The 24,763-nt window shown below is 48.6% G+C and overlaps 1 protein-coding gene across 1 annotated transcript in view; it reads right to left on the bottom strand.

Moving 5' to 3' along the window:
- LOC126214956 (C3 and PZP-like alpha-2-macroglobulin domain-containing protein 8) overlaps positions 1-24,763 on the bottom strand; it is an 877,403-nt gene that overhangs the window by 182,767 nt on the left and 669,873 nt on the right. The window contains exons 11-12 of the mRNA XM_049941592.1: positions 20,097-20,234; positions 7,896-7,987 (exon numbers count right to left, since the gene is read on the bottom strand). Coding sequence (XP_049797549.1) covers positions 7,896-7,987; positions 20,097-20,234 — 230 coding nt within the window. The remainder of the gene's footprint in view (positions 1-7,895; positions 7,988-20,096; positions 20,235-24,763) is intronic.

Raw genomic sequence — 24,763 nt, forward strand, 5'->3', positions numbered from 1 at the left:
ATGATGGGCACTCTGTGTGACCTAGTGTTGCCAAGCACGGGAAGTGCTAGTGGAGGCCGGGTTGCACTGTCTAAATGAGTGGGTAATAAACAGCAGCTTGCAATGTCAGTGTAAATCATTGAAATACACAATGGGACTTTAAAAATTATACTGCAACACAAAGAAGAATATTTTTGTGGATTTCAATATGGGAAGTGAAAGAAAAATAACAGTTACAAAAAAGGGGGTAGATTGTTGGCTGGTTGTTAATGCAAAAGGAATGTCATAATGTGGAAATGTTTTTGCCTGTCCCTCTCTCTCGCGTAATGTATGTGTGTACTGATACTTATTCATTGTGTTTTATAAAAGGAAATACAAAATCAGTCTGTCAAAGGTATTGTTTTCTTATCAGACCTACCCCATTTTGTGCGGCTGGTCCCGATGGAGGTTCGAGTCCTCCCTCGGGCATGGGTGTGTGTGTGTGTTTGTCCTTAGGATAACTTAAGTTAAATAGTGTGTAATCTTAGATACTGATGACTTTAGCAGTCAACTCCCATAAGATTTTTCACACATTTGAACATTTTCTACCCCATTTTATAAAATCTGTGGAGTTTACAGTAGAGGAATCACATAACACTAATCCCTTTCTTTAATTTATTTTCTGCAATGCTCTCCCAGGCATCACATAAAAAAGGAGAATATGCATTGCCAGGTAATATTTTATTACATCTTGGCAGTGCTCAGTTGTAGACGTGGCATCCACCGCCTTTATTAACAAAACAGAAAAAGAATCAAGCAGTTTTTCAGACTGCACGTTGCTTTCACTGTTTAAGTGCAGTAAATCATATCAATGGCAATCTTTTCTTTTATGTTGCTGGTCAAAGCCCAACATGAAAAGTAAACGCTGCAGAGATTAATGTTTTAGCCAACTGCTACTTATGTGACACCCTGGCCAGGCACCGAGCAACCGAGGTGAAATGTCAGATTATGGTCTCCAGGCACTTTTAAATACGAAGGGCGTTTGAAAAGTCCGTGCAAAGTCCGACAGATGGCACCACTGGCGCTTATCGAGGTGATGTTTAGTTAGTAGCATTTTTGGAAAGAACGCACACCAAGTTTCAGCCGTATTGGTCTATTTCTTTGTGTTTAGCATTCGTGTGAATCAAGGCAGTCGAGTGATTGTCAAAAAATGGGCGAAAAAGAATTTCAAGAATTTCGTATGGTGATTATACATTACTTTATGAAAGCAAAACGCCTCAGGAGACTAACTAGAAGCTTGATAAACATTACAGTGACTATGCACCTTCGACTAGAACAGTTTATAAGTGCTTTCAAAATTTTCGTAGTGGCCATATGGGCACATGTGATGCTGAACGTTCTGGACACCCTGTGGAGGTTACGACTCCAGAAATCATTGATAAAATCCATGATAAGGTTATGGATGACAGAAGAGTTAAGGTGCGTTAAATTGCTAGTGCTGTGGGCATCTCGAATGAACGGGCACAAAATATTTTGCATAAAGATTTGGACATGAGAAAGTTATCCACAAGACGCGTTCCACCATTGCTGACGCTTGACCAAAAACGGAATAGTGTGAACTGTTGTAAGGATTTTTTGCAGTTGTTCAGGAAGAATCCGCAGGACTTTAAGCGTCGTTTCCTTACAGCGAATGAAACAGGGATACATTACTATACTCCTGAGACCAAAGAACAATCTAAGCAATGGGTTACCAAGGGAGAATCTGCACCAAAAAAGGCGAAGACCATTCCTTCGGCCGGAAAGGTTATCGCGACTGTCTTTTGGGATTCGCAATGGGTAATCCTCATCGACTATCTGGAAAAGGATAAAACTATTACCGGTGAATATTATTCATCCTTACTGGACCGTTTGAAAGCTGAGATGCAAGAAAAACGCCGGCGATTGGACCATTTTCCATCACGACAGTGCACCAGCACAAACCACAGCAGTTGTGGTCGCAAAATTAATGGAAATAGGATTCCAATTCGTTTCACATCGCCCCTATTCTCCAGACTTGGCTCCCTCGGGCTACTATTTGTTCCCCAATTTGAAGAAATGGCTGGCGGGACAAAGATTTCATTGAAACGAGGAGGTGATTGCAAAAAATAATAGCTATTTTGCAGACTTGGACAATTCCTATTATTCGGAAGGGATCAACAAATTAGAACACTGCTGGACGAAGTGTACAAGTCTAAAAGGCGTCTATGTCGAAAAATAAAAAACGTTTACCCCAAACACGTAAGTAGTTTTTATTTTTGCACGGACTTTTGAAACGGCCCTCGTACTATTCATCAAGTGAAAGACAAGAGAATATAAGTCTCAGGATAGTAAATCTTCACCACAGTTTGCGAGCAGACTAACGAAACATGTTGCACGTACCCTCCATCTCCAAATTCACGTTCCTTGATGCCTCAGAAAGTGTCCAATTAGCTGATCCTTTCTTTTAGTAGGCTTGTGCCATAAATTTCTTTTCCGTAAGTCGATACAGTAAAAAGTTGCTGCTGAATTCGTGCCATAGATTTAGCCAATAGCGAGTGTGGGATGTGGGTCACATGTGTGGACGCTGGAGAGTTCTGGAGAGAAACAGTCACTGGCTTTTCTCTTTTGTGGTCCAGCTTCCTGACAGAGTAGGTACTCTTGGCTTCATTCCAACGTCCTGACAGAGCACTCGACCTTATGCCATCTCCCTCTGTCTCCACTCCCGCCAGCCAGCCACCAGCTGATTCAAACGTGAACCATTTTTATCTCTCCTTCCTTTTCCGTATTTTTCAAACACTGAATCTGGTGAATGTCTCAACATTCCAGCCTGGATGACCCTCTATGTACGCTGTAAGTTTCAATTATACCATGAGTTTCTTTTAATCCTCTATTTTCATTTCAAACTGCTCTTCATTCAGGAGTTCGCAACCAACTTTCTCCCATCCTTGGGACAGGCCACCCACATGCGACTTGGTGTCTGTACATGGTATTCAGTGTTAACAAATTCCTATTTTCATAAATTCTTTTCTTATTGTTGCCTGTCTCCATTTTATATCTTCTCTGCTTCACCTGTCATGGTTTGCTGCCAAGGTAACGGAAATCTCCTAAAATTCTGTAGCTGCTCACGCTAACCACGGGACCACGGCGCTCCTGAGCTCTCATTATCCTTGATGATGCCAATCATGTGCATGGACTACTCAGTTGGTACACTCCTGGAAATTGAAATAAGAACACCGTGAATTCATTGTCCCAGGAAGGGGAAACTTTATTGACACATTCCTGGGGTCAGATACATCACATGATCACACTGACAGAACCACAGGCACATAGACACAGCCAACAGAGCATGCACAATGTCGGCACTAGTACAGTGTATATCCACCTTTCGCAGCAATGCAGGCTGCTATTCTCCCATGGAGACGATCGTAGAGATGCTGGATGTAGTCCTGTGGAACGGCTTGCCATGCCATTTCCACCTGGCGCCTCAGTTGGACCAGCGTTCGTGCTGGACGTGCAGACCGCGTGAGACGACGCTTCATCCAGTCCCAAACATGCTCAATGGGGGACAGATCCGGAGATCTTGCTGGCCAGGGTAGTTGACTTACACCTTCTAGAGCACGTTGGGTGGCACGGGATACATGCGGACGTGCATTGTCCTGTTGGAACAGCAAGTTCCCTTGCCGGTCTAGGAATGGTAGAACGATGGGTTCGATGACGGTTTGGATGTACCGTGCACTATTCAGTGTCCCCTCGACGATCACCAGTGGTGTACGGCCAGTGTAGGAGATCGCTCCCCACACCATGATGCCGGGTGTTGGCCCTGTGTGCCTCGGTCGTATGCAGTCCTGATTGTGGCGCTCACCTGCACGGCGCCAAACACGCATACGACCATCATTGGCACCAAGGCAGAAGCGACTCTCATCGCTGAAGACGACACGTCTCCATTCGTCCCTCCATTCACGCCTGTCGCGACACCACTGGAGGCGGGCTGCACGATGTTGGGGCGTGAGCGGAAGACGGCCTAACGGTGTGCGGGACCGTAGCCCAGCTTCATGGAGACGGTTGCGAATGGTCCTCGCCGATACCCCAGGAGCAACAGTGTCCCTAATTTGCTGGGAAGTGGCGGTGCGGTCCCCTACGGCACTGCGTAGGATCCTACGGTCTTGGCGTGCATCCGTGCGTCGCTGCGGTCCGGTCCCTGGTCGACGGGCACGTGCACCTTCCGCCGACCACTGGCGACAACATCGATGTACTGTGGAGACCTCACGCCCCACGTGTTGAGCAATTCGGCGGTACGTCCACCCGGCCTCCCGCATGGCCACTATACGCCCTCGCTCAAAGTCCGTCAACTGCACATACGGTTCACGTCCACGCTGTCGCGGCATGCTACCAGTGTTAAAGACTGCGATGGAGCTCCGTATGCCACGGCAAACTGGCTGACACTGACGGCGGCGGTGCACAAATGCTGCGCAGCTAGCGCCATTCGACGGCCAACACCGCGGTTCCTGGTGTGTCCGCTGTGCCGTGCGTGTGATCTCGCAGTGTCCGGAGCAAGTATGGTGGGTCTGACACACCGGTGTCAATGTGTTCCTTTTTCCATTTCCAGGAGTGTATATTTTGCTCACTTTTTCATAGTTCCACACAACTTCTTCCTGTTTTCTCGTTTGATCTGTGTTCAGTTTTTCAAGGCCTATCCACTGTGCCAACTTATAACTAAATCTGACGGGGGGCCGATAGGGAGGTTCTCTTGTAAGCAGGTGCATTAACCACTGAGCCATCTGGGACACAGCGTTATCGCAACTACACGGACTATCTCGGTACGTCTCACTCGCCGCCGCTGATTCCGCTTAATGCCCCGCTAACAGCTGTCAGCGGCCATCCCCATTCAATTTACATAGGGTTTCACAGCTGCGGGATCTGTATGGCGTCTCTTCTTTCAAAGGAAAAGACACCGTGCATTCCAATAGCAGATATTTCTATTCCTGACTGCTGATGGTTTACTGAAAAACATTACAACAGTACTTACGTGATTTGTAGACTAATAATTATACGAGGGTCGTTCAATAATGCCCCACATTTCTTATAGTTAAGACTCAGAATTTGGCGTCAATATACACTACTGGACATTAAAATTGCTACACCACGAGGATGACGTGCTACAGACGCGAAATTTAACCGACAGGAAGACGATGCTGTGCTATGCAAATGGTTAGCTTTTCAGAGCATTCACACAAGGTTGGCGCCGGTGGCGACACCTACAACTTGCTGAGACGAGGAAAGTTTCCAACCGATTTCTCGTACAGTTGACCGGCGTTGCCTGGTGAAACGTTGTTCAAAATGGCTCTAAGCACTATGGGACTTAACTTCGAAGGTCATCAGTCCACTAGAACTTAGAACTACTTGGACCTAACCTAAGGACATCACGCACATCCATCCCGGCGGCAGGATTCGAGCCTGCGACGGCAGCGGTCGCGCGGTTCCAGACTGTAGCCCCTAGAACCGCTCGACCACCTCGGCCGGCGAAACGTTATTGTGATGCCTCGTGTACGGAGGAGAAATGCGTACCATCACGTTTGGGACTTTGATAAAGGTCGGATTGTAGACTATCGCGATTGCGATTTAACGTATCGCGAGATTGCTACTCGCATTGGTCGAGATCCAATTACTGCTAGCAGAATATGGAATCGGTGGGTTCAGGAGGGTAATACGGAACGCCGTGCCGGATCCCAACGGCCTCGTATCACTAGCAGTCGAGATGACAGGCATCTTATTCGCATGTCTGTAACGGATCGTGCAGCCACGTCTCGATCCCTGAGTCAACAGATGGTGACGTTTGCAAGACAACAACCATCTGCACGAACAGTGCGACGACCTTTGCAGCAGCATGATCAGCTCGGAGACCGTGGTTGCGGCTACCCTTGACGCTGCATCACAGACAGGAGCGCCGGCGATGGTGATCTCGACGATGAACAAGGATGCACGAATGGCAAAATGTCATTTTTTCGGATGAATCGAGGTTCTGAATGGTCGAAACCGTGTTTGGCGACATCACGGTGAACACACATGGGAAGCGTTTATTCGTTATCGCCATACTGACGTATCACCCGGCGTGATGTTATGGGGTGCCAGCACTTTCAGCAGTGGACGTTACATTTCAGTTGTGTTGTGACCCGTGGCTCTACCCTTCATTCGATCCCTCTGAATCCCTACATTTCAACAGGATAATGCACGACCGCATGCTGGATGTCCTGTACGGGCCTTTCTGTATACAGAAAATGTTCGACTGCTGCCCTGGCCAGCACATTCTCAAGATCTCTCACCAATTGAAAACGTCTGGTCAATGGTGGCCGAGCAACTGGCTCGTCACAATATGCCAGTCACTACTCTTGATGAACTGTGGTATCGTGTTGAAGCAGCATGGGCAGCTGTACCTGTTCACGCCATCCAAGCTCTGTTTGACTCAATGCCCAGGCATATCAAGGCCGTTATTACCGCCAGAGGTGGTTGCTCTGGGTACTGATTTCTCAGGATCTATGCACCCTATTGCGTGAAAATGTAATGACATGTCAGTTCTAGTACATTATATTTGTCCAATTAATACCCGTTTATCATCTGCATTTCTTCTTGGTGTAGGAATTTCAATGGCCAGTAGTGTAAAATCAAGAAGCGTTTCCGACGTGTTCGATCGGACAAGAAAACAGCAGAAATCTTGCTCCCACTAGATGAGGCACGCCCACACACAAGTCTAAGAACTCGGGAACACATCGCCAAATTGGGTGAGACATCATTGCCTCATCCACCCTACAGTCCAGACCTGGCACCCTTCCACCTCTATCGGCCGGTTAAAGGTTCTCTATGGGGAACACACTTTGAAGATGACGAGAGTATCAGTCTTGCAGTGGAAACATGGCTACGCCTGCAGGACAAGAGCTTCTACCAGCAGTGAATACATTAGCGTATGGCCATAGACCGTGATGGAGACTACGTAGAAAAATAGGACATGAACAAGACATGTTGATGTATATTGTCACCAAGTACTGAATCTTAACAATAAATACGTTCTGAGAAAAAAAATGGAGCGTTACTTATTCAACGAACCTCGTATAATTACTAGTCTGCAAATGACTAAGTACTGGAGTAATGTTGTTGAGTGCACCATCCTCAGTCACGAATAAAATTGGTTCAAATGGCTCTGAGCACTATGGGACTTAACATCTGAGGTCATCAGTCCCCTAGACTTAGAACTACTTAAACCTAACTAACCTAAGGACATCACACACATCCATGCCCGAGGCAGGATTCGAACCTGCAACCGTAGCGGTCGCGCGGTTCCTGACTGTAGCTCCTAGAACCGTTCGGCCACTCCGGCCGGCTCAGTCACGAAAAGAAATATCTGATATTGGAAGGCACGGTGTCTTTTCCTTTGAATGAAGAGACGCCATACAGATCCCGCAGTTGTGAAAAACTGTATGTGAATTGAATGAGGACGGCTACTGTCAGCTGTCGGCGGTAGATTAAGCGGAATCAGCTGTGACGAGTGAGACGTGCCGAGATAGTCCGTGCAGTTGCGATAACGCTGCGTTCCGGATGGCGCAGTGACTTATGCACCTGCTTAGTAAGCAGGAGGTCCCGGGTTCGAATCCCGGTCCGGTACACACTTTCCCTCGTCACCGCTGATTCCACTTAACGTTCCAATGGAACTGATGGCAGTGACAGCACTTCAGTTTACATATAGAAATATCAGAGTTGCACCTGCTTAGTAAGCAGGAGGTCCTAGGTTCGAATCCCGGTCCGGTACACACTTTCACTCATCGCCGCTGATTCCACTTAATGTCCCGATGGAACTGATAGCGGTGACCGCCCTTCAGTTTACATATAGAAACATCTGTGTTTACGGACTGTGGGAGTGCTCGGAGTACCTGAAGTTGAAGCAGCGCCAGAGCCAGACATGGTCGACGCCCAGCTGGAGCGCGCCCAGGCCGTAGCCTCCAGACCCGTCCGCCGCCGCCGCCTGCCCCGGGGTGGGCGCCCTCTGCTGGCGCAGCGCCGCCACGCGGGGTCCTCTGGGGGTGGCGCGCACGCAGCGCCGCTGGAACACATCCAGGCCCGCCTGCTGGAAGTCCAGCACGCCTCCGGACCACGATCCGGTGCCGTTCCTGCAACACGGGAGAGAAAAACGGCCGTCCTCTCGTCTCCAGTCTCAACCACAGGTGCATCAGATGTTTAACCGATAACGTCTCATTCAAAAGCTCTGTCAGAAGGAGTTCATCACCATAAGTGACGCTGTCCTCTCGCAGAAAGTGATAACTCCTGTGGCCTGCTCCACCAGACATCACGGCGCCTAATCAGCAACCAAACTGACAGCATGCAGCCGCGGGTTGCCCGCCTCGCAGGCACACCGAAGCACTACACTCGACAGGCAACATTGATGAACGACCACAACAACAACAACAACAACAACAACAATAACAACAACACAGCAAAGACACCAGCGGCCACCAGGGGCCACTACCGGCCCACATAAACATAAGGAACAGGTCACTGCATATGCAGGAACTATTTTAACACGTCAAACCACGTGATGGATAATAGTTCCGAGGTACTCATCCGCCGAAGCGCTATTAAGGCCGGCGCTCGGCCGCACATCGGCCCACCAAAACCCAGGCGATCATTGTAGGCAAAACCACCCCTTCCTTCCGCCTCCTCGATTCCTATCTCACCATCTATGGCCGTCCTATCGCCCTCACCCCCACCCTTAAGTACCTTGGCGTCACCCTCAACCGTCGCCTCTCCTGGACCCCCCATCTCCAGACAATCCAAGCCGAGGCATGCTCCCGACTCCGTCTCCTCAAGCTGCTTTCCGGCCGTACTTGGGGTCTGGACCCCTCCACCATACTCCACACCCATAAATCCCTCATCTGCCCTATCCTCTGTTACGCCCATCCTGCCTGGGTCTTCGAAATCCCTTCACATCCTTGAACGCCATGCTCTCCGCCTCGCCTATCGCATCCGTCTCCCCTCCCCCACGCGGATCCTGTACGACCTCATTCCGTTCCCCCACCTTTTCCTCGAATGGATACGGATCCTGTACACCTCCCGTAAACTCGATCCTCCTCATCCGCTTGTCTCCCCCATCCTCTCCCACCCCCACTCGCTGCCGCGCCTGTATTCCCACGTCCCGCCCAGTCTCCATCTCTCCACCCTCCTTACGCTTTCCTACGGTGGCTTCCGCCAGCTGCCTCTTCCTGATGATGCCCTCCTCCCCTCCATCTACCCCTACTACCAACTTTGATCCTCCCTCCCTCTTCCTGTGATTCCTCCTTTGGGCACCCTCCCTCCCTTCTCTCCCCTTCCCTCCCTCCTCCATTTCTCCCCACTCCTCCCCGGGCTCCCCCTCCCCTGTCCCTCTCCTCCTCCCCCCATCTCCTCAGCCATTGGCATCTTTGTTCTCCCCTCCCCCCCTCACCCTTCTTCCCCTCTTGGCAGGTCCCCAGACTCGCACACGCTACGTGGACATTCGCGCGCCGGAGATCATCGCCATTAGTGTCTCGTGTGTGCCGTCGTGTTTAGTGTTCAGTGTTCACCGTCGCACTCCATCGTTCACCAGTGCCATCGACATCTTCAGTGTTTGTGCGTCGTGTCAACAGTTTGTAGTGTGGATTGTCATCGAGTGTGAACGGCTTCATGTTTTTTATATTCATGTGTCTACTGTTTTTTCCCCGCCGTTTTGTTCCAACTCATGTGTCTTCTCTGTTTTACCATAGTAATATCTTTTCTATATTATTCTTGTATGTAGTCGTGATTCGAAGACGGATCACTGTTTTGTGTTGGTGTTATACTTGGAGAATTTCTTTTTGCTTAATTGAACAGTCCAATAAATTGTTTTAAGACTTTGATGGTTTCTTCTGCTTACGCAGACATGTCAATAACAAGTACAGTTTCACATTGTGAAGCAATCCTGAGTGTGAGACACAGGAGAAGACGGTTAGATTTTTGCTTTGTGCAGATGATTGTGGCTAACCACACTCATGCTCATAAATTAAGGATAATGCTGATACATGGTGAAACAACGCTCTGGTGAGGAGTTTTCGGGTTTAAATCACCTCGGGGTATGACCATGCGGTGCATTTGACTTGCAGTCGTCGCATTGTGGTGCTGGCAGCAGTCCACATACGGAGAGGTTTGTTGGTGCGTCTCAGGGTTCGGTGCAGCAAGTAAGTGTGCAGAAGTTTTCAGACGTGGTAATGGTGACTGTGAGTTGAAAGTGGCTGAAAGAACACATACTGATGACGTTATGAGGCGTACAATACTAGGGCGACTGGAGGTTGGTCAAACACAGCAGGTCGTAGCATGGGCCCTCCATGTGCCACAAAGTGTGATGTCAAGATTACGGCAACGATTCCAGCAGACAGGAAACGTGTCCAGGCGCTGTAGTACGGGACTTCCATAGTATACAACACCACTAGAACACCGATATCTCACCATCAGTGCCCGCATATGGCCACGGAGTACTGCAGGTAGCCTTGCTCGGGTCCTTACCACAGCTACTGGAATTGTTGTCTCCAGACACACAGTCTACAGACGACTGAACAGACACGGTTTATTCGCCCAGACATTCAAGGTGCATTCCACTGACCTCTGGTCACAGGAGAGCCCGTAAAGCCTGGTGTCAAGAACACAGTAAGTCTTCACTGACGAATCCAGGTATACTGTGGACAGTGATTCTCGCAGGGTTTTCATCTGGTCTGAACCAGGAACCAGATACAAACCCCTTAATGTCCTTGAAGGGGACCTGTATGGTGGTCATGGTTTGATGGTGTGGGGTGGGATTATGATTGGTGCACCTACAGCCCTGCAAGTCTTTGACAGAGGAACTGTAACAGGTGTATCAGGACGTCATTTTGCACCAGTATGTCTGCCTTTTCTGGTGTGCAGTGGGTCCCACCTTCCTCCTGATGGATGATAACGCACGGCCCCACCGAGCTGCCATCATAGAGGAGTACCTTAAAACAGAAGATATCAGGCGAATGGACTGGCCTGCCTGTTCTCCAGACCTAAACCCCATCTAGCACGTCTGGGATGCTCTCTGTCGACGTATCGTTGCACGTCTTAAAACCCCTAGGACACTTCAGAAGTTCCGACAGGCACTGGTGCAAGAATGGGGGGCTATACCCCAGCAGCTGCTCGACCACCTGATCCAAAGTAACCAGTTCTGCAGCCTGTGTACATGTGCATGGTGATCATATCCCATATTGATGTCGGGGTACATGTGCAGGAAACAGTGGTGTTTTGTAGTACACGTGTTTCGGGACGGTTTTCTCAACTTATCACCAATACCGTGGACTTACTCATCTGTGTCGTATGTCCCTATGTGCCTATGCTATTAGCGCCAGTTTTGTGTAGTGCCACGTTGTGTGGCACCACATTCTGCAATTATCCTTAATTTATGCGCATGAGTGTAGATGCGTCGTCGAATTCCATGACCCTGAGCAGTACTTGCCAGATGCCATACTGGATTACGTCGTTTGCATTTGAAGCCCATACTTGTTTTTTTCACACTGAAGCGCCAAAGAAACTTGTATATGCATGCGTATTCAAATACAGAGATATGTCAACAGGCAGAATACGGCACTGCGGTCGGCAACGCCTGTATAAGACAACAAGTGTCTGGCGCAGTTGTTGGATCGGTTACTGCTGCTACAATGGCAGGTTATCAAGATTTAAGTGAGTTTGAACGTGGTGTTATTGTTGGCGCACGAGCGATGGGGCACAGCATCTCCGAGGTAGCGATGAAGTGGGGATTTTCTCGTAGGACCATTTCACCAGTGTACCGACATCACTGCGGCCGGAAAAAGATCCTGTGAGAACGGGACCAACGACGACTGAAGAGAATCGTTCAACGTGACAGAAATGCAACCTGGGCGCTGATGACCACGCTGTTTAGAGCCCGGAAACCTCAAACCACACACACACGGAAATGCAACCCTTCCGCAAATTGCTGCAGATTCCAATGCTGGGCCATCGACAAGTGTGAAAGTGCAAACCTTTCAACGAAGCTCATCGATATGGAACTTTCCATGCCGACGGCCAACTCTTGTACCCTCGATGACTGCACAACACAAAGCTTTATGGCTCACCTGGGCCCATCAACACCGACATTGGACTGTTGTTTACTGGAAACATGAGTCTCGTTTCAAGTCGTGTCGAGCAGATTGACGCGTACGATTATGGAAACAACCTCATGTATCCCTGGACTCCACGTGTCAGTAGCGGACTGTTCAAGCTGGTGGAGGCTCTGTAATGGCGTCGGACGTGTCCAGATGGAGTGATCTGGGATCCCTGATACGTCTAGTTAGGGCTCTGACAAGTGACATGTACGTAAGCAACCTGTCTGATCACCTGCACCCATTCATGTCCATTGTGCATTTCGACAGACTTGGTCAATTCCAGCAGCACAACACGTCCACAATTGCTCAGCGTTGTTACACGAACATTCTTCTGAGTTGAAGCACTTCCGCTGGCCACCAAACTCCCCAGACATGAACATTATTGAGCATATCTGGGATGCCTTCCAAGGAGCTGTTCAGGAGAGTTCTCCATCCCCTCGTATTCTTACGGATTTATGGACAGCCCTGTAGGATTCATGGTGTCAGTTCCCTCCAGCCCTCCTTCAGACATTAGTCGAGTCTACGCCACGTCATGCTGCGGCACTTCTGAGTGCTCGCGGGTGCCCTACAAGATATTACGCAGGTGTACCAGTTTCTTCAGTGTATATACTAGGTGGTTACAGTTAAACGCTCCCTATTTAAGACGCTATAACACGGAAACTAATTACTGAACAAGCACAAAACTTGTTAGGATTAATGTGAAGGGCAGGCGGAAGAGAAATAATGCACAATCGCCTTCACTTAAAACTTCCGGGCTGATAGGCCGTGGTCGAAGTATAAAACTCTCCCCTGACGTTTCGTCTCCAACTGCGGGAGACATCCTCAGAGGTAGAGCGGCGAACTGCAAAGAGAACTCGAGGAAGCGCTGATTATATCGGAAGTGCAGAGGGCGCCACTGTCCATCACGTGGCGTCGGCTATGAGACTGTCTCTGGTAACGCCAACATTCTCGATTGAAAGTAATCGATCGTCACGCTTGCGGTGCAACGCTGACATCCAAATTTTATCCAGTTTAACACCTTCGTCTTTCCTGTTAAAATTATTACGGTGTTTATCAATCTCCATAGCCTCTCTATACATGCGTGCATAATAATGCGAGGTTTTTGATATGACGCTCGTCTCGCTGAATTTTATTTCTACATCTACATCTACATCTACATTTATACTCCGCAAGCCACCCAACGGTCTGTGGCGGAGGGCACTTTACGTGCCACTGTCATTACCTCCCTTTCCTGTTCCACGCGCGTATGGTTCCCGGGAAGAACGACTGCCGGAAAGCCTCCGTGCACGTACGAATCTCTCTAATTTTACATTCGTGATCTCTTCTGGAGGTATAAGCAGGGGGAAGCAATATATTCGATACCTCATCCAGAAACGCACCCTCTCGAAACCTGGACAGCAACCTACACCGCGATGCAGAGCGCCTCTCTTGAAGAGTCTGCCACTCGAGTTTGCTAAACATCTCCGTAACGCTATCACGGTTACCAAATAACCCTGTGACGAAACGCGCCGCTCTTCTTTGGATCTTCTCTATCTCCTCTGTCAACCCGACCTGGTACGGATCCCACACTGATGAGCAATACTCAAGTATAGGTCGAACGAGTGTTTTGTAAGCCACCTCCTTTGTTGATGGACTACATTTTCTAAGGACTCTCCCAATGAATCTCATCCTGGCACCCGCCTTACCAACAATTAATTTTATATGATCATTCCACTTCAAATCGTTCCGTACGCATACTCTCAGATATTTTCCAGAAGTAACTGCTACCAGTGTTTGTTCCTCTATGATATAATCATACAATAAAGGATCCTTCTTTCTATGTATTCGCAATACATTACATTTGTCTATGTTAAGGGTCAGGTGCCACTCCCTGCACCAAGTGCCTATCCACTGCAGATCTTCCTGCATTTCGCTGCAATTTTCTAAATCTGCAACTTCTCTGTATACTACAGCATCAACCGCGAAAAGCCGCATGGAACTTCCGACACTATTTCATAATCACCTTCCCGGTAAACATGTTCCGCTACGGCCGATTTATCCGTGTGACCCAGGCGGAAATTCCTCTTATGTTCAACAAGACGGGTGTTCACCTCTTTGTGGTACCGATGTAAACCTGTCCACAACTACAAGGAATTTTATATACCACCGGTGTAGCCAAAGGGTGTCGTGCATCTTTTGCCGCTCTTAAATATTCTTTTATTTTCCTGGTGAGTTTGAAAATAGTTTCCACCCCATATTTGATTCAAATTTTCCCAATGCGATCTGTGACCTTACTAATGAACGGAAGAAAAACTTTGCCCTTGGGCGACTGCTGTTCGTCGTTGCTCCTGATTCTCTGCCTAGAGCGAAGTGCTCGATCTATATCCTTGCTAGAAGAGCCATTCTTCACGAAAGTTGACCGTAGATGTTCAATCTCATCTTTTAAACAAACAAGTTCACAAATTTTGTACGCCCTGTCAACCAAGGTTTTGAAATGGCTCAAATGGCTCTGAGCACTATGGGACTTAGCTTCTAAGGTCATCAATCCCCTAGACCTTAGAACTACTTAAACCTAACTAACCTAAGGACATCACACACATCCATTCCCGAGGCAGGATTCGAACCTGCGACCGTAGCGGTCACGCGGTTCCAGACTGAAGCGCCAAGAATCGCACGGTTACCCCGGCTGGCATCAAGGTTTTCATTACACCTCTTTTTTTGTCTAGGGTGGTGGTTTGAATCTTTATGCAGATAACAATCAGTACGTTGGCCTTTCTATACACCTTATGGCCCAACGTTCCGTCCCGTCGTTTAATCAGAGACACATCCAGGAAATTCAATTGCCCATTCCTTTCCGTCTCCATAGTAAATTGGATTTTCGCATTAATGCTGTTTAAATGTGTCAGGAAGGCATCCAACTCCTCTGCTCCGTGTGTCCATACTACGAACGTGTCATCGACATAGCGATACCATCTGGCTGGTCTCTTACTGGCAGTCTGCGCTTCCTCGAGTTCTCTTCACAGTTCGCCGCTGTACCTCCGCGGATGTCTCCCGCAGTCGGAGACGAAACGTCAGGGGAGAGTTTTATACTTCGACCACGGCCTATCAGCTCGGACGTTTTAAGTGAACACAATACCGGCCGTGAAAGCCTACATTGATTGCACAATCGGTTCAGTTGAATCCCTTTTAATGTGCAGCTACGGTACATCGTACCATTACATACCGGTACCATTACTGCTACAAAACGGCTCAATATGGCGTCCACCAGAAGAGACTAAATGCACAGCAGAACGAAGCATGTCCACAGGTATGCTGGTTACCTCTCTTGATATGCTGCGCTTCAGAGCAGCACGTGTGTGAACGTTCCCCTGGTAAACTCTGTCCTTCAGGTAGCCCCACAACCAGAAAGCACAGGGAATGAGATCAGGTGATCGTGCCGGACAAGCATTTTCAAACGATCGGCCGATAATTCGATCGTTTCCAAACGTGTTCCGGAGAAGCAGATAAACTTAACGAGCGATGTGCAGTGGAGACCCATGTTGCATGAAAATTGTTGACTTCAATACGTCTCCCTCCTGTAGGGAGGGTATGACATGATGGCGAAGTATATCACAGTAGCTCTGGGCAGTCACACTCCACGTCTCTGGCCCTTGAGCGCCAACCTGGTCAAAAAAGAACAGCTTGATAATGGACGTAGCCTTGATGCCACACTGTACTGTGATAGGTTCACCATACAGACGAACGTAGTGCCCAATGTCTGGAGGTGAAGATCTCCACACTCAGCAATTCAGTGCGTCCACCTCACCCGTCAGAGAATAATGAGCTTCGTCTGTCCATACGACGGTGCAGGACCAGCGTTCGTCAACTTCAATCCATGCGACAAAGTGGAGAGAGAAATGAACAAGTCGTTGTGCATCCTGTGCTGCAAGCTGTTGTACGGTATGGCTCTTGTACGGATACCATTGGAGAATGGTTCGAAGCACCTTCCGTACAGTGGACCGCAGGATGTTCATCTGTCGTGACAGCACCCCCACTGCCTGGCGATCGGGAATTGCGCGCAGCGTTGTCTGCCGTAGCAATTTCATCAACCACCTGTGGTGCAACTGGTCGTCGGCCTCTTCCCAGAGCGACGTCCAGTTCTCCAGTCGATTCATACTTCTTCATAATGCTCCGCACACCGGGTGGACAAAGAGAACCCTTTCGTAATCCTTCCAGCCGCCGATATTCTCGAAGTGCAGCTGTTGTTTTCATAATAGAGGTTCACCATTCGCCGCGCTCCTCTTGTCCAGGCTCATGTTGACACGTGCACAAGTCCATTGCGACTTGTCAGATGTGGGAGACTATAAATCACGATGACTGATTAGGGCACCTGGTGGCCATAGTTGGAACTAGACGGTGACGATGTGACGCATGGAAATCGTACACCCCATACTCTGGACATTAATGGTATCAAATTTGGTACTCGTACGGTAATTAGTTTCCTTGTTATAAAGTGTTAAATGTGAAGTTTAATTATAACCACCTGGTATAAAGCAGTTTATTTATTTTATTTAATTTTTTTTGATCGTCTACTGACTGGTTTGATGCGGCCCGCCACGAATTCCTTTCCTGTGCTAACCTCTTCATCTCAGAGTAGCACTTGCAACCTACGTCCTCAATTATTTGCTTGACGTATTCCAATCTCTGTCTTCCTCTACAGTTTTTGCCCTCTACAGCTCCCTCTAGTACCATGGAAGTCATTCCCTCATGTCTTAGCAGATGTCCTATCATCCTGTCCCTTCTCCTTATCAGTGTTTTCCACATATTCCTTTCCTCTCCGATTCCGCGTAGAACCTCCTCATTCCTTACCTTATCAGTCCACCTAATTTTCAACATTCGTCTATAGCACCACATCTCAAATGCTTCGATTCTCTTCTGTTCCGGTTTTCCCACAGCCCATGTTTCACTACCATACAATGCTGTACTCCAGACGTACAAATTCAGGAATTTCTTCCTCAAATTAAGGCCGGTGTTTGATATTAGTAGACTTCGCTAGAAATGCCTTTTTTGCCATAGCGAGTCTGCTTTTGATGTCCTCCTTGCTCCGTCCGTCATTGGTTATTTTACTGCCTAGGTAGCAGAATTCCTTAACTTCATTGACTTCGCGACCATCAATCCTGATGTTAAGTTTCTCGCTGTTCTCATTTCTACTACTTCTCATTACCTTCGTCTTTCTCCGATTTATTCTCAAACCATACTGTGTACTCATTAGACCATTCCGTTCAGCAGATCATTTAATTCTTCTTCACTTTCACTTTCACTTTCACAGTTTATATGTAGTGGTTATAGGGTGTTTTAAAAACAGAGGCTATAATTTCAGGTATGTATTCCCTATATGTAGCCATAAAAAGTTTTCATTACAACATGTGTCTGGAAATGCTTTGTTGGCGAGTTGTGCCCTCGAGAATAGTGATATTCCCAGAATTCCGCCCCTCCCCCCCCCCCCCCCCCATCCTCTCCCCCAGGTACTGGCCTTCTTTACAGAAATGTTCAAAATACCATCTCCCATGACGTACGAGTGGAGGTCTCTTATAAACAGCACATTGCAAAGTATCCCAGATATGCTCAATGATGTTCGTGTCTGGAGAGTTTGGTGGCCAGCGGAAGTGTTTAAACTCAGAAGGGTGTTCGTGGAGCCACTCTGTAGCAATTCTGGACGTGATGGGAGTCGCACTGTCATGCTGGAATTACCCAAGTCCGTTGGACTGCACAATCGACCTCGATGGATGCAGATGATCGGACAGGTTGCTTTCGTATGTGTCAATTATCAGACTCGTACCTGTCAGGAATCCTGTATCATTCCAATTGCACACGCCCCACGCCATTACAGAGCCTCCACTACGCTCGAACAGTCACCTGCTCATATACAGGATCCATGGATTCATGAGGTTGTCTCTGTACCCGTTCCGCTTGATACAAGCTGAAACCAGCATCAAGAGTCCAATGTCGGTGTTTACGAAGCCAGGCGAGGCATAAAGCTTTGTCTCGTGCAGCGCACGAGTGGGCCTTCGGCTTCGAAAGCCCACATCAATGATGTTTCGTTGAATTATCGTACGCTGACACTCGATGGCACGGCATTGAAATCTGCAGCAATTTGCGGCAGGGTTGCATATCTGTCACGCTGAACGATTGTCTTCAGTCGTTGCTAGTCCCGTACTTGCAGGATCTTTTTCCGGCCGCAGCGGTGTCGGAGATTTAATGTTTTACCGGATTCCTGATACTGACGGAACATTCGTGAAATGGTCGTACGGGAAAATTTTCATTTCATTCTGTGTCCCATCGCTCGTGCGTCGACTATAACACCACGTGCAAACACACCTAAATCTTGACACCCTTTCACTGTAGCAGCAGTAACCGATCTAACAACTGCGCCAGACACTTGTTGTCTTATATAGGCGTTGCCGACCGCAGCGCCGTATTCTGCCTGTTTGCATATTTATGTATTACTACCCTACTGGCCATTAAAACTGCTACACCACGAAGATGACGTGCTACAGACGCGAAATTTAACCGACAGGAAGATGATGCTGTGATATGCAAATGATTGGCTATTCAGAGCATTCACACAAGGTTGTCGCCGGTGGCGACACCTACAACGTGCTGACACGAGGAAAGTTTCCAATCCATATCTCATATACAAACAGCAGTTGATCGGCGTTGCCTGGTGAAACGTTGCTTTGACGCCTCGTGTAAGGAGGAGAAATGCGACTTTGATAAAGGTAGGATTGTAGCCTATCGCGATTGCGGTTTATCGTATCGCGACATTGCTGCTTGCGTTGGTCGAGATCCAATGGCTGTTAGGAGAATATGGAATCGGTGGGTTCAGCAGGGTAATACGGAACGCCGTGCTGGATCCCAACGGACTCGTATCACTAGCAGTCGAGATGACAGGCATCTTATCCGCATGGCTGTAACGGATCGTGCAGCCACGTCAACGGAAGGGGACGTTTGCAAGACAACAACGATCTGCACGAACATTTCGACGACTTTTGCAGCAGCACGCACTATCAGCTCGGAGACTCTGGCTGCGGTTACCCTTGACGCTGCATCACAGACAGGAGCGCCTGCGATGGTGTACTCAACGACGAACCTGGGTGCACGAATGTCAAAACCTGATTTTTTCGGATGAATCCAGGTTCTGTTTACAGCATCAATGATGGTCGCATCCGTGTTTCGCGACATCGTGGTGAACGCACATCGGAAGCGTGTATTTGTCATCGCCATACTGGCGCATCACCCAGCGTGATGGTATGGAGTGCCATTTGTTACACGTCTCGGTCACCTCTTGTTCGCATTGACGGCACTTTGATCAGTGGACGTTACATTTCAGATGTGTCACGACCCGTAGCTCTACCCTTCATTCGATCCCTACAAAACCCTACATGTCAGCAGGATAATGCACGACCGCGTGTTGCAGGTCCTGTACGGGCCTTTCTAGATATAAAAAATGTTCGACTGCTGCCCTGGCCAGCACATTCTCCAGATCTCTCACCAATTGAAAACGTCTGGTCAGTCGTGGCCGAGCAACTGGCTCGTCACAATACGTCAGTCACTACTCTTGATGAACTGTGGTATCGTGTTGAAGGTCCACGGGTAGCTGTACCTGTACACTCCATCCAAGCTCTGTTTGACTCAATGCCCAGGTGTATCAAGGTCGTTATTACGGCCAGAGGTGGTTGTTCCGGGTACTGATTTCTCAGGATCTATGCACCCAAATTGCTTGAAAATGTATTGACATGTCAGTTCTAGTATATTATATTTGTCCAATGAATACCCATTTATCATCTGCATTTCTCCTTGGTGTAGCAATTTTAGTGGCCAGTAGTGTAGTGTCTTTGGTACTTTAGAGTATAGCGTACTGTGTGACAGCGCGGTGCTGCCGGCTCACCTGTCCTCAGCGGGGGCGGCCGCCGCCCCCGGCGGTGCCGTCGCCACCGCCTCCGCCGCCCCCGCCCCCGCCACATCCGGCCGGCCCCCCACTACGCACACCAGCGAGTTGGGCTCAGCCGTGACGCGGAGCTCCAGCCGCTGTCCAGGCAGCCAGAAGTCTCGCTCCTCCGTGCTCACCGACACCTGCAGACACAGCACACACACACCCTGCTGGAAAACTGCTTTAACACCGACACCTACAACTCTTCATCTTGACAATAGAAGGGCCTTGCATGTGGGGACTCTTGAATTTGAACCTAAGTTCAGAAAAGAAACACAGTACATTGAACGACTACCAATAGGACGTACTTATTCACTGGACATGTACGAGCGTTGTTCAATAAGTAATGGTTCAAATGGCTCTGAGCACTATGGGACTCAACTGCTGAGCTCATTAGTTCCCTAGAACTTAGAACTAGTTAAACCTAACTAACCTAAGGACATCACAAACATCCATGCCCGAGGCAGGATTCGAACCTGCGACCGTAGCGGTCTTGCGGTTCCAGGCTGCAGCGCCTTTAACTGCACGGCCACTTCGGCCGGCTCAATAAGTAATGTCCCACATTCTATGAAACAGCCATTAATATACACAGACAAATGTCCTTGTTGGTGCTTCACATTTGATGTTTGTTCTGTGCGCCGGTGGAGTTTCGAACCGTTCCGGCAGATGGCAGAGCCGTAGTACAGCGTCAAAATGGCGTCTGCATACGACTCACGTTACAAGCAGTGTGCTGCTATTGAATACTTGTGTGCAGAAGAAGAAAACTTTTGTGTGTAGTGTATGGCGATGCTGCAGTTGACAGCACTACAGTTGGGCGATGGGTAAAGGAAGTCGCAGCCTCAGGAGATGCAGAAACAGATCTCCACGGTCAGCCACGCTCGGGACGTCCTGTCACAGCCACTGCTCCAGACCTGCTGAATCGTGCGGATGCCATTATTCGTGCCGATAACTCGACAATTGGCTCTCCAGTTGTCGATCAATACTGGAAGTGTGTTTGCAATGACAGACTCTCGGTTATTCAAAGATGTGCTCATGATGGGTTCCACTAATGCTGACAGCGGACCACAAGATTCAAAGAAAGGGCATTTCATCCGAATTGTTGGAGCGTTTCGAGACCGACAACCAGGACCTTCCGTCACGGATCGTTACTGGAGACAAACGCTGGGTGCCAAAAACAAAGAGGTAGTCCGTGGAGTGGCATCATCCTTATTCACCACAGGAGGGGTCCGCCCCGATAGCTGAGTGGTCAGCGCGACGGATTGCAGTCCTAAGGGCCCAGGTCTGATTCCTGGCTGGGCCAGGGATTTTCTCCGCTCAAGGACTGGGTGTTGTGGTGTCTTCATTTCATCCCCATCCGGAGCACATGTCGCCCAATGTGGCGTCGAATGTAATAAGACCTGCACCAAGGTGGGCGGACCTGCCCCATAAGGGGTCTCCTGGCCAGTGACGCCAAACGCTCATTTCCATTATCCAGAAAACAGGAAATTCAAAGACAACCCCCTCTGCTGGAGAAGTGACAGTGGCAGTTCTGGTATTGTGATGGCGTCATTCTCGTGGATGTAATGCCATGAGGGTCAACCATCAAATTAGAGGCATATGTCAAGACTCTGAATAAAATAAAGAACCGTTCCCGACGTGTTCCATCGGACAAGAATCGAGCAGAAATATTGCTCCAACGCAATAACGCACGCCCACACACAAGTCCGAGAACGCGGGAACACATCTCCGAATCGGGTGGGACATCATTGCCTCACCCACTTGAGTCCAGATCGGGTATCCTCGGACTTCCATCTCTTTGGGTCACTTAAAGATTCTCTACGTGGAACACACTCTGAAGATGACGGGAGTGTCAGCCATGCAGTGAAAACATGGCTACGCCTACAGGACAAGAGCTTTTACTAGCAGGGAATACATGGTCTTCCGAAACGTTGGCGTTCGGCCATAGACCGTCATGGAGACTACCTAGAAAAATAGGACATGGACATGTTGGTGTTTATTGTGACCAAATTCTGACTTTTAACAATAAATACGTACTGAGACAAAAAATATGGGGCATTACTTATTGAACGACTCTCGTACGTTAGTATGTTTTGCAGAAATGGTTAGCATGTGAACGTATTTTTCATCAATTTTGTAAAACAGAGACGTGTACTCATTGATAATTATTCTGAATGAATATTACGTCTTAAAACATTTTGAATAAAACAATTCTGGGTATTAGGCCACATAATTGTAAAACAGTAAAGCAGCTAATTTTTGAACGTTTCGAATGATTTGCTGCGGTCCTTTTCAGGGAAAATTCAAGGTGAAAGGATATCAATAATACGATTCGCTGATGTCATTACTGTCCTGAGTGAGAGTGAAGAAGAATTACATGATCTGAATGGAATGAACAATCTGATGAGTACAGAATATGGACTCGGAGTAAATCGAAGAAAGGCGAAAGTAATGAGAAGTAGTAGAAATGAGAACAGCGAGAAACTTTTCATCAGGATTGATGGTCACGAAGTAGATGAAGTCAAGGAATTCTACTATATAGGTAGCAAAATAACCAATGACGGACGGAGAAAGTACGACGTCAAAAGCAGACTAGCAATCGCAAAAAGGGCATTTCCGGCCAAGAGAAGTCTACTAGTAACAAACACAGATCTTAATTTGATAAAGAATTTTCTGAGAATGTACGTCTGGAGCACAGCATTGTATGTTAGTGAAACATAAACTGTGGAAACAGTGGAACAGAAGAGAATCGAAGCATTTGAGATGTGGTGCTACAGACGAATGTAGAAAATTAGGTGGACTGATAAGGAAAGGGATGAGAAGGTTCTGCGCAGAATCGGAGACAAAAGGGATATGTGAAAAACACTGACAAAGAGAAAGGGACAGGGTGATAGGACATTTATTAAGACATTAGGGAATGACTTCCATGGTACTAGAGGGAGCTGTAGAGGGCAAAAACTGTAGAGGAAGACAGAGACTGGCATACATCCGGCAAATAATTGAGGACGTAGGTTGCAAGTGCTACTCTGAGATGAAGAGGTTGGCACAGCAGAGGAATTCCTGGCGGGCCGCATCAAACCAGTCAGAAGATCGATGAGGCAAAAAAAAATAAAAAAAATAAAAAAGGCTGCTATGTACTGGTGAATGTTTATTTCGGTTATCTTATAGTTACCAACGTTACATGTCTGAGATGTCATTGGACAATTTGTAGACAGGTTGTTATAGAGGGAGATGACTGTACGGTAGGCTATTTGTCTGCTACTGTAGTGACTGACTGGAAAGCAGTTCCAGTAGGTGATAGGTAGGAAATAGCACATCGATAGGTTATTGTCTGTGCCACTCTAGTAAGTGAGTGGGAGGCAACTCTCTTTCGTGACTGGTAGGAATGGTAAATCGGCATCTACTAACCATGAGTGTTTCTACACTCCTGGAAATGGAAAAAAGAACACATTGACACCGGTGTGTCAGACCCACCATACTTGCTCCGGACACTGCGAGAGGGCTGTACAAGCAATGATCACACGCACGGCACAGCGGACACACCAGGAACCGCGGTGTTGGCCGTCGAATGGCGCTAGCTGCGCAGCATTTGTGCACCGCCGCCGTCAGTGTCAGCCAGTTTTCCGTGGCATACGGAGCTCCATCGCAGTCTTTAACACTGGTAGCATGCCGCGACAGCGTGGACGTGAACCGTATGTGCAGTTGACGGACTTTGAGCGAGGGCGTATAGTGGGCATGCGGGAGGCCGGGTGGACGTACCGCCGAATTGCTCAACACGTGGGGCGTGAGGTCTCCACAGTACATCGATGTTGTCGCCAGTGGTCGGCGGAAGGTGCACGTGCCCGTCGACCTGGGACCGGACCGCAGCGACGCACGGATGCACGCCAAGACCGTAGGATCCTACGCAGTGCCATAGGGGACCGCACCGCCACTTCCCAGCAAATTAGGGACACTGTTGCTCCTGGGGTATCGGCGAGGACCATTCGCAACCGTCTCCATGAAGCTGGGCTACGGTCCCGCACACCGTTAGGCCGTCTTCCGCTCACGCCCCAACATCGTGCAGCCCGCCTCCAGTGGTGTCGCGACAGGCGTGAATGGAGGGACGAATGGAGACGTGTCGTTTTCAGCGATGAGAGTCGCTTCTGCCTTGGTGCCAATGATGGTCGTATGCGTGTTTGGCGCCGTGCAGGTGAGCGCCACAATCAGGACTGCATACGACCGAGGCACACAGGGCCAACACCCGGCATCATGGTGTGGGGAGCGATCTCCTACACTGGCCGTACACCACTGGTGATCGTCGAGGGGACACTGAATAGTGCACGGTACATCCAAACCGTCATCGAACCCATCGTTCTACCATTCCTAGACCGGCAAGGGAACCTGCTGTTCCAACAGGACAATGCACGTCCGCATGTATCCCGTGCCACCCAACGTGCTCTACAAGGTGTAAGTCAACTACCCTGGCCAGCAAGATCTCCGGATCTGTCCCCCATTGAGCATGTTTGGGACTGGATGAAGCGTCGTCTCACGCGGTCTGCACGTCCAGCACGAACGCTGGTCCAACTGAGGCGCCAGGTGGAAATGGCATGGCAAGCCGTTCCACAGGACTACATCCAGCATCTCTACGATCGTCTCCATGGGAGAATAGCAGCCTGCATTGCTGCGAAAGGTGGAT

Source organism: Schistocerca nitens, chromosome 12 (assembly GCF_023898315.1).
Source record: "Schistocerca nitens isolate TAMUIC-IGC-003100 chromosome 12, iqSchNite1.1, whole genome shotgun sequence".
NCBI classification, from domain to species: domain Eukaryota; kingdom Metazoa; phylum Arthropoda; class Insecta; order Orthoptera; family Acrididae; genus Schistocerca; species Schistocerca nitens.